Source organism: Coregonus lavaretus (assembly GCF_964263955.1).
Source record: "Coregonus lavaretus genome assembly, chromosome: 21".
In the NCBI taxonomy this organism is placed as follows: Eukaryota; Metazoa; Chordata; class Actinopteri; order Salmoniformes; family Salmonidae; genus Coregonus; species Coregonus lavaretus.
Genome location: NC_140008.1, coordinates 29717102 through 29733864, shown reverse-complemented (window position 1 = coordinate 29733864; position 16763 = coordinate 29717102). Strand labels below are relative to the sequence as shown.

Here is a 16763-nt window from a genome sequence, read left to right as displayed (position 1 = left end):
ATCTGACGTTGTTGGATGAGTGTAAGCAATATGGTGGTAGCTCCTGCTCCACCTTTCCCTTTGGTTTCCCTGTGTCAGCAAAACATTTCTGTTGTCTGTGGATAAATAAAGGTCATTGTATTCTCCCTCCAGGCGCGGTGAGCTGGAGCGGAGTCTGGAGAAGGCCCAGGCAGAGCTGGAGGCTCTGAGGGAGCAGCGGAGCCACCAGATGCAGCTGGCTGAGTCTATTGTCAGGCAGAGAGACATGTACCGTGTGCTGCTGGCCCAGGCCACCGGAGTCAGCTTCCCTCAGCAAGGTGGGGTTCACATACATTTACTTCTTCAGGGCCTGATGAGGCTAGTGTAGTAAAACCTTTGTAGATGTGGGTGCAGGAATAAAGCACGGGAGCATATACCGTGTGTAGGATTTGGTTCTTTATTATTAGTCTGTTTTGGCCCGCCCCGGTGGAGAACTTTGGCTTGTGTATATTACCCACACACTGACCCTTTGACCTCTTGTCTCAGGTGCAGCACCCGAGGAATTCTCCCTGACCTCCACCCCCCGCTGCTCTCCAGCTGCCACCCCCACCACAGCCACGCCCACTGGAATCATTACTATGGCAACAGAGTCAACCGAGGCGGTGGAGGCCAAGGCAGCCCTCCGGCAGGTGAGCCCACACAATCCCTCCCCTTTTTGCCCTGAGAACAGCCTCAATTCGTCGGGGCATGGACTCTACAAGGTGTTGAAAGCGTTCCACAGGTATGCTGGCCCTTGTTGATTCCAATGCTTCCCATAGTTGTGTCAAGTTGGCTGGATAACACGGGGAGCTGATCAGGGTGAAAAACCCAGCAGCGTTGCAGTTCTTGACACAAACCGGTGCACCTGGCACCTACTACCATACCCCGTTCAAAGGCCATGACATAGAATGACCAGAATCCAGGTGAAAGCTATGATCCCTTATTGATATCAGTTGTTAAATCCACTTCAATCAGTGTAGATGAACTGGAGGAGACAGGTTAAAGAAGGATTTTTAAGTCTTGAGACAATTGAGACATGTATTGTGTAGGTGTGCCATTCAGAGTGTGAATGGGTGCACCGGTTTGTGTCAAGAACTGCAATGCTACTGAGTTTTTCACCCTCAACAGTTTTCCGTGTGTATCAAGAATGGTCCACCACCCAAAGGACATCCAGCCAACTTGACACAACTGTGGGAAGCATTGGAGTCAACATGGGCCAGCATCCCTGTGGAACGCTTTCGACACATTGTTGAGTCTATGCCCTGACTAACTGAGGCTGTTGAGTGCAAATGGGGGCGCAACTGAATATTAGGATGGTGTTCCTAATGTTTTGTTCACTCTGTGTATTTGCAACTATCTGTCCTTCTGTCGCACCAAAACACCATTTTTATGATGGCTCACAAATAATATCCTTCAGTCAGGTTTATACAAAATTGTTGCAGTACTCGTATCTAAAGGAAAGTCTTGTTTTGTGTGTGTAGTTGCAGGAGGTGTTCTCCTCCTATAAGAGGGAGAGGTCTGAGAGTGACAAGGCCCTGGCGGAACAGACTGAGAAGCTACAGGAGCAGGTGTCTGACCAGAGATCACAGAATGCCAAGATATCCACCCAACTGGAGTTTGCTTCCAAGAGGTAAGAGCATTGCACATCGCTCTCAGGACACTACTCAAGACAATGTCACATGATGTGGTAGGTTGTCTTTTTCTTTGAACTTGGGAGCATGAAGATATTCCAGAATATTTTAGCCAAGTTTGCTTGATAACTAACTGAACCTGCTTGGTGACGTACCCCCCCCCCCCCAGGTATGAGATGCTGCAGGATAATGTGGAGGGCTACAGGAAGGATATTGCCTCTTTGAAGGAGAAGGGACAGAAGATGGCTGCTGCAGCCCAGAAGAATGAGCAGACTGTTCACACCATGACCGAGGACCTGAGAGTTGCACAGGAGAAACTCAACATGGCAGAGGTGTGTGTACCTGATGTTTTGTGTGTCCCAAGCCTTTTGTTCATTGTGTTAGACAAACAGACAATACTTAGTCTCTCTCTCTCTTATAATCTGTGTTAGTGTTTTGTTCCATCTTTCTATACATGCATTACATCTAGTTTCTAAGCCACAGTGAGTTGAGCTGAGACTGTTCTCTCCCAGGGTCGTGCTGAGAGCCTCAGGAAGGAGAGGGATATGCTGAAGCTAGTGGAGTCCAGACTGACCCAGGAGAAAGATCACATCCAGACCCAACAACGAGGACAGAACATGCTGCTCACCAACCTCAAGACCATACAGGTTTACACACACACACACTCCATGTGCTTGCCTATACACATAAACACCAATGTCAAGACAATAGAAACATCTCAAACTAACCACTCATAAAATTGTTGAGGCACTGTTCTCTCTGCATTCATGTCATGTCTGTTCATGTAACGTTCCACTCCCTGCGTGCTCATCCAGGCCACATTGGAGCGCTCAGAGACAGACACCAGCCAGCACCTGAACGCCCAGATAGAGAAGCAGGAAAGAGAGATCGGCCAGCTGCAGAAGAGACTGGAGCACGAGGTGGAGCAACGCCATCTGCTGGGCAGAAACCAAGATGTAAGTCCCTGATACCCCTCATCCCAGTGCCAACCACAACCCCCTCTACCTGGGTTCTATCGATTGTCCTCTTCCATCTTTCCACTTTCTCTAATATAACACTTATTCATTTTTCCCCAAGAGACTTGCTTCAAAAAGGCAGCAGTCAAGCATTTGTTACATACAAACCAGTGGAGGCTGGTGGGAGGAGCTATAGGAGGACAGGTGCATTGTAAAGGCTGGAATGGAATAAATGCAACGGTATCAAACACATGGAAACCACGTTTGATTCCGTTGCTTTTATTCCATTCCGGCCATTACAATGAGCCCGTCCTCCTATAGCTCCTCCCACCAGCCTCCAGTGATACGCACCATAGATAAAATCAACCCCTTCCTCTCTTCTCTTTTTCCAGTTGCAGCTGATGGATACCAAGAGGCAGCTAGAGACTCAGATGGGCCTGCTCCAGAAGACCAGGGATCAGCTGTGTGCTGCCCAGCTGGAGGTGAACTCTCTCAGGCTGCAGCAGGGCAGTGAAGAAGGCTGTCGTCCGTCCCTGGGCTCCCGAAGCTCCCCGTCCATTCCCATGGGCCTCGAAAGTAAGAGTACGCACAATGTTACAGAATCACATCAACCTCAGTGCCTTCTGAGACATCAGAGAATGTTCTGGAACCACTCATAAAAGTTTTTATAGCCTGAGAATGTTGGAATGGCTTGAATGTGGATAGTACTCAGTTGGTGTTTTCTTCAAGACAGGCACTTACGCAATTGCTATTTTAAAAATGTTTAAATCCCAATTTGTTGTCCTGTCTTCAAATAGTCTCTGATTTATATTTTTCAAACAGCTAAGTCTGTCTACAATTAATTGATGTAGGCCAGTCCAACATACTCTTACTCTCTTGTTTCCTTAAAGCTGTGGGATGTTATCCTGCTTTTCCTTGTGTAGACATAGGTCAGGTCGGTGTCTACAGCCATGCTTTCATTAGGTCGTCTTATGGTATTTTATAGGAAATGTAGTAAAACAAGCTAAATAAAACCCTCAAACAGTCCTGGAGGGTGTGTGCTTCTGGGGCCTGCACCATTAGCAGTGTTATGGCAGTGTCATTATGGTTCTTTTTTTATGCTGCCCGTGCCAGCTGTGACTTCAGTCTGTGGCACTTACACCTCTCTCTTTCCCTCTCTCTCCTTACCTCTCTCCCTCTCTCTCTCTCTCCTTACCTCTCTCTCCTTACCCCTCTCTCTCTCTCCTTACCTCTCTCCCTCTCTCTCTCTCTCCTTACCTCTCTCTCCTTACCCCTCTCTCTCTCTCCTTACCTCTCTCCCTCTCTCTCTCTCTCTCCTTACCTCTCTCTCCTTACCTCTCTCTCCTTACCCCTCTCTCTCTCTCCTTACCCTCTCTCTCTCTCTCTCTCTCTCTCTCTCTCTCTCTCTCTCTCTCTCTCTCTCTCTCTCTCTCTCTCTCTCCTTACCTCTCCTTAACGCTCTCTCTCCTTACCTCTCTCCCTCTCTCTCTCTCTCCTTACCTCTCTCTCTCTCTCCTTACCCCTCTCTCTCTCTCTCTCTCTCTCCTTAACTCTCCTTAACGCTCTCTCTCCTTACCTCTCTCTCTCTCTGCTCCTCGCCCCTCTTTTCATCTTCACCCCTCTACTCTCACCTCCCCAGGCCTCCAGGATTCAAAAGGGGTCTCTGAGGATCTGCGTGGCTGCCTGAGGCAGGCCGAAACGCGGGCAGAGGAGCTGGCAGAGCAGCTGAGGACAGCCACCTCCAGCATGGAGCAGTACAGAGCCATGGCCCAGAGCCTAGAGGAGTCCATGGATAAGGAGAAGCAGGTCAGGACTCCGCCCTGGCCCCTTAACCCACTAGTAGAGTACCACCCCTTAGTAGAATACCACCTTGGCCCCTTACTAGTGTACCACCCTGGCCCCTAACCCCTTAGTAGTGCGCTTCCATAAGCATTTTAGCCCCAAATCTCTCTCACTCGCTTCCTCTCCTCGTTCGTCTCTCTAGGTGATGGAGCAGGCTCGGTCCTCCATGGAGGAACGTGTAAAGGAGGCTCAGGAGCAGCACCGTCAGCTGGATAGGAAGCTTGTGGAGGCAGAGAAGGAGAAGCAGGGCCTGCAGGAGGAGAAGAGGAAAGCCCTGGCCTCCGTGGAGCAGCAGGTATGAAGCAGAGGAACATCGCTAAACATCTATGCCCTTAGTGAAAATCTCCAAACTGTATAGCTCGAATGGTATAGCTGATACATTCAGTATTATTTAACCACATCCAGTACGCACCATAGGTGCTGGGTTCACACAGTGCCGGGGTCCTCATTGTTCCATGTTGAAGAAATTAACACATCACTACTCAATTCCTGTTTTCCTTATCCCTGTGTGTGTCAGGTGGCTGAGCTGAGGAGGAGTCTGAGCAGTGTGCAGGCGGACCACCAGGAGGCGCTACAGAGGGCAGCAGTGGCAGCAGGCCAGGAACAGCAGGCCATACTGGACAGCCAGGAGCAGGTGAGAGGGAGGCTTGGGCCGTGGCTAATTGGCCCTTATCTTGTTGTAGTGATGTGCCAACTTTTCACAAGGCATATCTGACCAAGCTATTTGCCACCTTGTTCCCCACTTTCCTGCTATAGAACATTACCTAGCTTGATTGTCGCTAACCCAAGTAAATGTCAACCATGATAATGTAGCATACATTATCAACCATTCATTAAGTACTGTATTCCAGCTAGGTCGTCAGATAAAGCTTGTCTGTAATGCTGGTCTCCTCTTCTCCCCCCTCCCAGGCCAAGCTGGTGTCGGAGGCGCAGGATAAGTACGAGCGCGAGATGATGCTCCACGCTGCAGACGTGGAGGCCCTCCAGGCAGCGACGGCCCAGGTCCTGCAGGCAGCCACGCTCAGACAGCAGCTGGAGGAGAGGGCCCAGAGAGCCTCTGCTCAGCTGCTGGAGGCCAGAGTCTCCTGGGAGGAACAGGAGAATATCCTCAAGGTAGGTAATGGCAGTCAATTTATTGATTTGATAGTGGTCAAGGGAAATGCTTATATTATGAATAGTAGATATGGTGATTGTTGCAAATGGTTTGATGTGTAGATGGTGATGGTTCGAAAATTGATTTTTACACTTTTGCGTTGATGTTGGAAGCTAGCTAGTGATTGTGAACTGCCACTCACGTTTGCAGGGGTTGTGCTGCTTACATACACTACCATTCAAAAGTTTGGGGTCACTTATACATTTCCTTGTTTTTGAAAGAAAAGCAATTTTTTGTTCATTCAAATAACATCATTGATCAGAAATACAGTGTAGACATGTTAATGTTGTAAATATGATGAAGTATGAAAATGTATGCACTCACTTAACTGTAAGTCGCTCTGGATAAGAGCGTCTGCTAAATGACTAAAATGTAAATGGCAATTGTAGCTGGAAACGGCTGATTTAAAAATAAATAAATATCTACATAGGCGTACAGAGGCCCATTATCAGCAACCATCTGTCCTGTGTTCCAATGGCGCGTTGTGTTTGCTAATCCAAGTTTATCATTTTAAAAAGCTAATTGATCATTAGAAAACCCTTTTGCAATTATGTTAGCACAGCTGAAAACTGTGTTGATTTAAAGAAGCAATAAAAGATGCCTCACAGGTCCTCAACTGGCAGCTTCATTAAATAGTACCCGCACAACACCAGTCTCAACGTCAACAGTGAAGAGGCGACTCCGGGATGCTGACCTTCTAGGCAGAGTTGCAAAGAAAAAGCCATATCTCAGACTGGCCAATAAAAAGAAAAGATTAAGATGGGCAGTCTGAGATATGGCTTTTTCTTTGCAACTCTGCCTAGAAGGTCAGCATCCCGGAGTCGCCTCTTCACTGTTGACATTGAGACTGGTGTTGTGCGGGTACTATTTAATGAAGCTGCCAGTTGAGGACCTGTGAGGCGCCTGTTTCTCAAACTAGACACTCTAATGTAGTTGTCCTCTTGCTCAGTTGTGCACCGGGGACTCCCACTCCTCTTTCTATTCTGGTTAGAGCCAGTTTGCGCTGTTCTGTGAAGGGAGTAGTACACAGCGTTGTACGAGATCTTCAGTTTCTTGGCAATTTCTCGCATATAAAAGTCTTCATTTCTCAGAACAAGAATAGACAAGACGAGTTTCAGAATAAAGTTATTTGTTTCTGGCCATTTTGAGCCTGTAATCGAACCCACAATTGCTGATGCTCCAGATACTCAACTAGTCTCAAGAAGCCAGTTTTATTGCTTCTTTAATCAGCACAACAGCTTTCAGCTGTGCTAACATAATTGCAAAAGGGTTTTCTAATGATCAATTAGCCTTTTAAAATGATAAACTTGGATTAGCAAACACAACGTGCCATTGGAACACAGGACTGATTGTTGCTGATAATGGGCCTCTGTACGCCTATGTAGATATTCCATTAAAAAAAATTCTTTTTATTTTTTTATTTCACCTTTTATTTAACCAGGTAAACCAGTTGAGAACAAGTTCTCATTTACAACTGCGACCTGGCCAAGATAAAGCAAAGCAGTGCGATTAAAAACAACAACACAGAGTTACATATGGGGTAAAACAAAACAAAGTAAAAAATACAACAGAAATAAATATATATACAGTGTGTGCAAATGTAGCAAGTTATGGAGGTAAGGCAATAAATAGGCTATAGTGCAAAATAATTACAATTAGTATTAACACTGGAATGATAGATGTGCAAGAGATGATGTGCAAATAGAGATACTGGGGTACAAATGAGCAAAATAAATAACAATATAGGGATGAGGTAGTTGGGCGGGCTAATTTCAGATGGGCTGTGTACAGGTGCAGTGATCGGTAAGGTGCTCTGACAACTGATGCTTAAAGTTAGTGAGGGAGATAAGTGTCTCCAGCTTCAGAGATTTTTGCAATTTGTTCCAGTCATTGGCAGCAGAGAACTGGAAGGAATGGCGGCCAAAGGAGGTGTTGGCTTTGGGGATGACCAGTGAGATATACCTGCTGGAGCGCAGACTACGGGTGGGTGCTGCTATGGTGACCAATGAGCTAAGATAAGGCGGGGATTTGCCTAGCAGTGATTTATAGATGGCCTGGAGCCAGTGGGTTTGGCGACGAATATGTAGTGAGGACCAGCCAACAAGAGCGTACAGGTCACAGTGGTGGGTAGTATATGGGGCTTTGGAGACAAAACGGATGGCACTGTGATAGACTACATCCAATTTGCTGAGTAGAGTGTTGGAGGCTATTTTGTAAATGACATCGCCGAAGTCAAGGATCGGTAGGATAGTCAGTTTTACGAGGGCATGTTTGGCAGCATGAGTGAATGAGGCTTTGTTGCGAAATAGGAAGCCGATTCTAGATTTAACTTTGGATTGGAGATTCTTAATGCGAGTCTGGAAGGAGAGTTTACAGTCTAACCAGACACCTAGATATTTGTAGTTGTCCACATACTCTAGGTCAGACCCGTCGAGAGTAGTGATTCTAGTCGGGTGGGCGGGTGCAAGCAGCGTTCGGTTGAAGAGCATGCATTTAGTTTTACTAGTGTTTAAGAGCAGTTGGAGGCTACTGAAGGAGTGTTGTATGGCATTGAAGCTCGTTTGGAGGTTTGTTAACACGGTGTCCAATGAAGGGCCAGGTGTATACAAAATGGTGTCAGCTGTTTCCAGCTACAATAGCCATTTCCAACATGAACAATGTCTACACTGTATTTCTGATCAATTTGATGTTATTTTAATGGACAAAAAAATTGCTTTTCTTTCGAAAACAAGGACATTTCTAAGTGACCCCAAACTTTTGAACGGTAGTGTAGCTGGTGTACACCACAAGACTATAATGTACATCTCTCTCTCGCTGTCAGGAGGAGATGTCTAAGGTGGTGTCTCGCTCTGAGGAGCTGCAGAGGCAGAACAGCCTCCTCCATGAACAGATTCAGACCATGAGCAGCAAGATAGCCGCCACCCTGCAGCACCAGACCAACGAGAGCCCTCTGAACATCTCCCTCACTGAGCAGGGCAGGTCTCAGGACCAGGTCCTCGAGATACTCAGGTAATGGTCTCTCTCCCCCGCTCTTGATCGGTCTGTCTCTTTGCAAAGCAAGAGCAAGTCTGCCATTTAAAGCCAATTTCATGCAATCACTACACTCCTACAACACCTTTTCTCTCATCATATCCTCTGTCCCCTCCCTGTCGTGCTGCAGGTTTGTGCGCCGGGAGAAGGAGGTAGCGGAGTCACGGTTCGAGGTGGCCCAGGGAGAAAGTCGTCGCCACAGGCTGAGAGTGGAGCACCTGGAGAGAGAGCTGAGAGAACTACAGGAGAGCCTTAGTGCTGAGAGAGAAAGGATGCAAGTGAGCTGGACACTATGGACAGCCAATGGTTTATGGGGGGATTTCCTGGACCCAGATTATTCCTAGACTAAAAAGCCCTTTCAATGAAGAGTGGAAAAAACACCGATTTTTGTTGTCCCCCATGATGAAATCTGATCTGTCACCACTGGGCCGATTTTGACTAAACTTGGGTGAATGATGCGTATTGCCATAGATCTGGCATTTACTAAATTTCTAATTGGTCCAAGGGGAGCGCTGTAGTAATGAACTGAAATTCCAAACTTTGAACAAACATATCTCCTGTCCCGTTTGAGCTACAGTCATGACATTGTGTACATATATGCATCTCCTCATGAGAAACAAGTTTCCCATAAGTCTCTATAACCTCCGCCCATTCACAAAAGGTGAACATTTTGAAAGGGTGTGAAGACAGGCACTGTAATTCCATGCAGATACAGTTGACAATTTATAATTGTCACTAATTGGCCCAAGGGGGGCGCTGCATCATTGGTGGCAGCAGACATGTTTACTGTTGCCTTGTTCATGAATGTTGAGGGTGTGGGTGATGACAGAAATGGCAGCTCAAATGATCATGTCACCTAAATGCTGCTTATGACCTTTAACCCCTGACCCCAGGTGACAGCGAAGACCCTGGCTCAGCACGATGAGCTGATGAAGAAGACTGAGACCATGAGTGTCCTGATGGAGACCAACAAGATGCTGAGGGAGGAGAAGGAGGGCATGGAGCAGGAGCTGCAGCTGACACAGGCTAAAGTAAGACAGCAGGTTTACTTTCTCAGGGTTAAAGCACCAACCTTTGGATTTGATATCATAACCAATATTAACATTTTTCTCTCGAAACCTTCTGTGAATTTGGTCCCAGTTTAGTTTTTAGGCCTGTTTTAGACTGAGGCCCAACTTTTTTTCTCTCTGTATTGATTGACATATATTAATCTATGTTTCTCCCTCTCCCTCTGTCAGGTGCGTAAGCTGGAGTTGGACGTGATGCCCATGCACGAGTCCAACGCTGAGCTGAGTGAGAAGAGCGGCATGCTGCAGGCAGAGAAGAGGATTCTGGAAGAGGACATCAAACGCTGGAAGGCCAGAACACAGGTTACTCTTCGACAGAAAAAATAATACCCCCAAAAAAACGCTGAAGCCTAGAGTAGACATTCTCAAAGTAATGATACCAAGCTTGAACGATGCCTTCCTTGTGACCCACAGCTTGTCAAATGTCTGAAAGCCGGTCTATTGAGTTTGGATTTGAAACATAATCTGTTCTGTATGTCCGCATAGAACCTGGTGAGCCAGCAGAAGAACACAGACTCAGAGGAGTACAAGCGTCTCCACTTCGAGAAAGAGGCTCACCTCAAACGCATCCAGCAACTCACTGAGGAGACAGGCAGGCTCAAGGCTGAGGTGGCCAGGTGAGAGTTAGCCTTGTCTATAATCCAAACTGAAATCACTGTTTCACTATTCTCTTATTACTTGGTACCAACGACCGCTAGGAAGCTGAATTACTTGATACAATAGACAAATGGGCTCCGTCTCTTGTTGTCAAATGGGAAAGCTCCACCCTCCCTCTTTTCCATCAGCGTCTCAGAGGCGTGGTAATCTCCTCAGGAGTGGAATCAACAATGGCAGTAGAAATCGCTCTGCCATTACCTGGTTGCATTATTATTATTTTTTATGTTTGCCTAATTTCAGTTTGTCAAAAGAAGTGTAGAAAATCGTATAATCTAAACCGCTGTGAAATATATTTTAAATAACCCAAAATATCCTATTTTTCAGATGTTTGAAGCTGGTGTACAAAACTGAAAGTATTAAGACTCAAAAGCGGGTCAGGGGACAGGGAGTAAAGCCAGGAAGGAGGGGGGGGAGAGAGTTGTTTGAATTCAGGCTGTTGTTGTTGCAATTCACCTAGTTCCACAAGGGGGCTGCATTCTACATGTAGATCCTAAATACCTGATCTCCCTGTAGGAGTGGTGGGTTCGTGACGTCCCTGCAGAGCCAAGTGCAGATGCTGCGTGAAGGCCTGGGGAAGGCGAGCTCTGAGCGGGATGCTCTCAGGAGGGACGTAGAGGCCAAGAACCTGGACATCCAGGAGAAGTTCTTCACCATCACTCAGGTCAGGAAGATCGGCCGCCGCTACAAGACCCAGTATGATGAGCTCAAGGTGGAGCACGACAAGGTGGGTTACTTGGTGAACCAGCTGGTGCCTTTTCTGGTTTCATAGAGTGATTTTTAAAATTGTTTTTTTTATTGATTGTCACAAAGTTGTTTCCTGAAACTCATCCTTGAATTCACTCCATCTCCAAGATTCCTCTCAATCATTTTCTCATTAAACTAATAATATCCCTACTCATCTTGTCGCTAAATAACAAATGTGCTTGTCTGGATGGGACCATGTCGGACAACTCAAAATGTCTAACCTGATGTCCTTGATTAAATAGACGTTCTATTGTGTGAATTCTGCCATGCTGTATTGAGTGTTGATGGACTGATCTCCTCTCCAGATGGTGGCAGAGGCAGCATCCACACCAGCCCAGGAGCAGGAGGCCCAGCAGGCCTCAGTCCAGGAGCTCCAGGGTCTGAGAGACTCCCTGGGACAGGCTGAGACCCGGACTAGAGAACTGGAGGGACAGCTGGACAACCTCAACAAGGTCAGAGCAGTGTTTCCCCTACACCAGTGGTCACCAATGTTTTCTGAGTAAAGATCACTTTCTGAGTCAAAATACCAGCCTAGATCTACCGCTCAGATTTTTTTTTAACATGACATAAACGTAAGCCTATGCAACATTTAACCAATTAAAAACAGTTATTTCTGTAGCAATGACGTTTGTGCAGTGGGCTATAGCCCCAACACATCATTATCACTGCATATTGGCTATGCTTGAATTACCCTGCCAATGTCCTTCTCAGACCATCTTGACATTATATTTAAAAAATGTAAGTATATGATCACACTGGTAATATATAATTTGTTGTATTACAAAGTGTTGACAGTGCTGAATAACAACTTAAAAATGAACTTACTCAAAAACAGCAGAACTTTGCTGTATTCGTTGAGTCTCTCTATCGACTTTGATGTGTGTTCAAGGCTTTTTTTTTTTTTTTTACAGTCTATGGCTCGAGGAAACAGCAGACAGGGTGATCTGATTGGCTGCAGTAGGCCTATAGGTGCACTTGATTTGCTCTCAGGGCCTGCCGGGTAGGCAAAGTTCTACCTTCAGACACATTAAATGGTTCAAAATAGGAACACTTTGCCTTCCCGGTGTTAGGGCTGCTGAATCGAGTGCACCAACAGCGCGAAACAAATAACAAAAAAAAGGAACACAAGGCTTTATCGTTGGGTTTTTTACAGAAATGTTTGGTGAACGCCTAGGAATGCCTTGAAGATCGACCGGTTGGTGACCACTGCCCTACACTATTTTCCAGGCAACATCCAGACCAATACCTCACGAGGCTTCTTCTCTCTAAGATGAGACCTAGAAACTGAGATCTTTCGTTCTCAAAATAAAGGTCTGGGCATACTGCCAAATTGCAGATACTGATAGTGAGGATTTGTTCAGTCAGTCACTTGCATGAACACAGAAATTAGTTAGTACAAAAGCACAAACATTAAACATTTCCAGCACATGCCTAACTCTTTTAGGCGGAGGGTTCATGGGATAAGCCATTTTTCTACTTACCCAGAGTCTGATGAACTCGTGGATAGCATTTTTATGTCTCTGCCTGCAGTATGCTATTGAATACTGCATTGTTGGGAAAGAGCTTGTAAGTAAGCATTTCACTGTACTGTTTTACACCTGCTGTATCCTGTGCACATGACAAATAAAGTTTGAAAGTTGAAGGAAGTTAGTTTCGAGAGCCAATGCTAACTAGCGTTATTGCATTGACTGGAAGTCTACAGGTACGCTAGCATATGCTACCATACCTGTAGACTTCCACTAAACCATGGTGTGTCCCTCTCAGGTGGTGGGTGAGCGTGAGGCAGAGGTGCGTGGGGCCGAGGAGCAGACCTCCGGGCTGCAGACAGAGCTGACCAGGTTGAGACAGGAGCTGCAGGAGAAGGCCTCCCAGGAGGACACCCTCAAACAGCAGATGTCTGAGAAGGAGGAGAAGACCAGGAAAGCCTTAGTAGGGGCCAAGCAGAAGATCAACCAGCTCATGGGTAAGAGGCCAGGCCAGGCAACCTGACTGTGGCGCAAGCTTGTGTGTTGGTTTGGGTCAGGGTGAGCTTGGCATAGAGGTAGATGTGAATGCTGATCTCGCAGATATGTTTTGACTTGTCATCTCAACCGTTTGCTGGTTGGCAGGGCAAAAAATTAACAACCGCCAAATGCGCGTAGATTTAGGTATTGGCAGGTAACAATGTCTATATCACCAGCCACGTTGGCGGGTGGTCAATTTGCAGGGCTCTACAGTGCAAGCATTACGTTTGCTTGCACTAAAATACATTTTAAATGAATTAATTAGGCCCTAATCTATGGATTTCACATGACTGGGAATACAGATATGCATCTGTTGGTCACAAATACCTTAAAAAAAAAAAAGTAGGGGCGTGGATCAGAAAACCAGTCAGTATCTGGTGTCACCACCATTTGCCTCATGCAGCACGACACATCTCCTTCACATAGAGTTGATCAGGATGTTTATTGTGACCTGTGAATGTTGTCCCACTCCTCTTCAATGGCTGTGCGAAGTTGCTGGATATTGGAACGTGCTGTCGTACACGTCGGTCCAGAGCATCCCAAAACATGCTCAATGGGTGAGAATGCAGGCGATGGAAGAACTGGAACATTTTCAGCTTCCAGGAACTGTGTACAGATCCTTGCGACGTGGGGCCGTGCATTATCATGCTGAAACATAAGGTGATGGCGGTGGATGAATGGCATGACAATGGGCCTCAGGATCTCGTCACGGTCTCTGTGCATTCAAATTGCCATTGATAAAATGCTATTGTGTTCGTTGTCCGTAGCTTATGCTTGCCCATACTATAACCCCACCGCCACCATGGGGCACCCTGTTCACAACGTTGACAACAGCAAACCGCTTGCCCACACGACGCCACACGCCATCTGCCCAGTACAGTTGAAACTGGGATTCATCCGTGAAGAGCAGTCTTCTCCAGCGTGCCAGTGGCCATCGAAGGTGAGCATTTGTTCACTGAAGTCTAATACGACGCTGAACTGCAGTCAGGTCAAGACCCTGGTGAGCGTGCAGATGAGCTTTCCTGAGACGGTTTCAGACAGTTTGTGCAGAACTTCTTTGGTTTGCAAACCCACAGTTTCATCAGCTGTCCGGGTGGCTGGTCTCCGATGATCCCACAGGTGAAGAAGCCGGATGTGGAGGTCCTGGGCTGGCGTGGTTACACATGGTCTGCGGTAGTGAGGCCAGTTGGACATACTGACAAATTCTCTAAAACGACGTTGGAGGCGGCTTGTGGTAACAGCTCTGGTGGACATTCCTGCAGTCAGCATGCCAATTGCACGCTCCCTCAACATGAGACATCTGTGGCATTGTGTTGTGTGACACAAATGCACATTTTAGAGTGGCCTTTTATTGTCCTCAGCACAAACACTTTACATGTTGCGTTTATTTTTGTTCAGTATACATTGTTTTGTTCACAAGCTCGGTTGTTTTTCAATGTTCGTTTGAATCTGCTGCTTCAACTGATAGCGAAGAGAGACTGTAGACACTGTCTACTACCAGTCACATCCCAAATCTCAAACACATACACGTGACATGACTCGAGTGGCCCCGTTGGCACGGTAATGTCCCGTCCTTAAAGGGGCAGCAGAACATTGTCTCTTCTGATATTTTGGTTACAAAACTTTGGTCACAAAATTAAATGAATGTACCATTACTTATTTTTTCTTTTTCAGAAACAATGCATGGTCTTTTTTATTGATGAATTATTATTATTATGGCAAAAATATTTTGGCTGGTAAAAAGAAATCCTGCCACAATGGCTGGTGGACTAAAGTTAATTTTAGGCCCGTCTGGGTGACAAAAACGTTTTGACCTTTCACCTCATCCCATCCTCTTCCCCAGGCTCCAAGGACCAACTGCAGAAGGAGAATGAGGAGCTGAAGCAACAGAAGGAGGAGCTGGAGGTCAGGGTCAGTGTTCTGAAGTCTCAGTACGAGGGCCGTCTGAGCCGCCAGGAGAGACACGGAGAGCAGAGGGACGAGGCTCCTGAACAGGGCCTCAGCAAGGTGAGATGGAGGGCTTAATGGAGGCATAGATTTCAATAGAGCACTCCGCTTTCTACCACACAAGCCTGGATTGCTATTCATTATGGCCGTGGTGCGAATAACACACTCTTCCACCTGTAGGCCCAGGAACAGCAGAGGGCCACAGAGCAGAGAGGACCACTGAAGACCACCCCAGCTGCAGACAGGGGCAGGTAAAGTACACACACACACACTACTCCTGCACACCACGTGCAATGATGTTTGGTGTTGCATTGCAACACCTGTTCACCTGTTGTATTTCCCCTTCCCTATAGCGCCAGTACCTCAGAGCCCCCCACTGCCAACATCAAGCCCACCCCTCTGGGGGCCCAGGGCCAGAGCAAGCCCCCTGCCAACCCCGGGAACAAGTCCACCCCCCGGGCCAGCATCCGGCCCATGATCACCCCCGCCACCGTGCCCACCCCCACTCCTACTGCTACCGTCATGCCCACCACACAGGTGGAAAACCAGGAAGGTGAGGAGTTCTGTGGAGCTAATATCATTGTCAAATCAAATAACATTACAACTGGTGTAGATGTTACCTTGAAATTCTTACTTACGAGCCCTTTCCAAATAATGCAGAGTTAAAAAGTAAGAAGATTTGGCAAAAAAGGAAATGATAACATAAATAAAATTACAATAACAAGACTATATACAAGGAGTACCGGTACCAAGTCAATGTGCATGGGTACAAGGTAATTGAGGTAATATGTACATGTAGGTAGTAGGGGTAAAAGTGATGTGAATGTTATAGCATCATTATTTGAGTATTGGTCATTTTAATGTGATAGATGGCTCAGTCTGTATTGTGGTTTGGTAGTTGAAGTGCACTTTATTACTTGAATCAGATGAGATCCATGAGGGGGAAAACTAATGCACATTTCAGACAGAAGGATAGAGAATCAGACCGTAGCCATGGTATTTCCCTGTCTGACCCCCTATTGACCCTCTGACCCCTCCAGCCATGCAGTCTTCTGAGGGCTCGCTGGAGCATGTGACCGTGTATGGCAGTGCCAGCGGTTCAGTACGGTCAACCAGCCCCAACGTTCAGACCACCAACCCAATGCTGGCGGTCCAGCAGACCCAGACCACAGCCTTCGTCCAACCAACACAGCAACAGAGCCTGCCCCACACTGAACCAGCCAATCAGGAGCAGCCCCTGGCCCCAGTCGTCATTGAAGCTGCACCCAGCTCGCAAGTGGAGAGGCCATCGACGTCCACAGCTGTGTTTGGGACAGGTAGGAGACGGGATTGAATCTAACCTGGGGTTTCTATAGATTTGGGGTATAGTAGCTTTGTCTAACTAAGCTCAAGGGTTGGCAATGTACTCACTGTATTACCACTGGCCCTCTAATATTGAATGAAATATGCATATCCACCAAGTGAAGTTAGAAATGTGACTTGTCCAACCTTTCAGTTTCAGCCACCCCAGGGACATCCTCTATGTCCAAGAGACCTCGTGAGGAGGAGCAGGACACCTCTACGGTGACTGACACAGACACCCCCCAGGAGGACCCCTCTGAACCCCCCATCCCCAAGAAGCTACGCATCATGCAGAGGGTCGACCCAGAGGAGCCAGAGGCCCAGGAGGTGGTGCTGGCTGAGAGCAGGACAGTGTTGGCCCCAGAGACCAGCCAGGTGAGACTGTGTGTGTACGC

At 47.0% G+C, this 16763-nt stretch overlaps 1 protein-coding gene across 1 annotated transcript in view; it reads left to right on the top strand.

Annotated features, from left to right (window-relative positions):
• The window catches only part of LOC311149077 (nucleoprotein TPR-like), a 41355-nt gene that overhangs the window by 16060 nt on the left and 8532 nt on the right, over positions 1 to 16763 (top strand). Inside the window, exons 14-37 of the mRNA XM_084186185.1 lie at positions 133 to 296; positions 505 to 647; positions 1479 to 1627; positions 1798 to 1960; positions 2141 to 2275; positions 2444 to 2584; positions 2977 to 3160; positions 4224 to 4390; positions 4569 to 4721; positions 4944 to 5060; positions 5336 to 5539; positions 8401 to 8588; positions 8740 to 8887; positions 9503 to 9640; positions 9848 to 9979; positions 10163 to 10293; positions 10847 to 11057; positions 11383 to 11529; positions 12842 to 13040; positions 14924 to 15087; positions 15208 to 15278; positions 15381 to 15580; positions 16068 to 16343; positions 16523 to 16743. Of these exons, the coding sequence (XP_084042311.1) occupies positions 133 to 296; positions 505 to 647; positions 1479 to 1627; positions 1798 to 1960; positions 2141 to 2275; positions 2444 to 2584; positions 2977 to 3160; positions 4224 to 4390; positions 4569 to 4721; positions 4944 to 5060; positions 5336 to 5539; positions 8401 to 8588; positions 8740 to 8887; positions 9503 to 9640; positions 9848 to 9979; positions 10163 to 10293; positions 10847 to 11057; positions 11383 to 11529; positions 12842 to 13040; positions 14924 to 15087; positions 15208 to 15278; positions 15381 to 15580; positions 16068 to 16343; positions 16523 to 16743 (3946 nt within the window). The remainder of the gene's footprint in view (positions 1 to 132; positions 297 to 504; positions 648 to 1478; positions 1628 to 1797; positions 1961 to 2140; positions 2276 to 2443; positions 2585 to 2976; positions 3161 to 4223; positions 4391 to 4568; positions 4722 to 4943; positions 5061 to 5335; positions 5540 to 8400; positions 8589 to 8739; positions 8888 to 9502; positions 9641 to 9847; positions 9980 to 10162; positions 10294 to 10846; positions 11058 to 11382; positions 11530 to 12841; positions 13041 to 14923; positions 15088 to 15207; positions 15279 to 15380; positions 15581 to 16067; positions 16344 to 16522; positions 16744 to 16763) is intronic.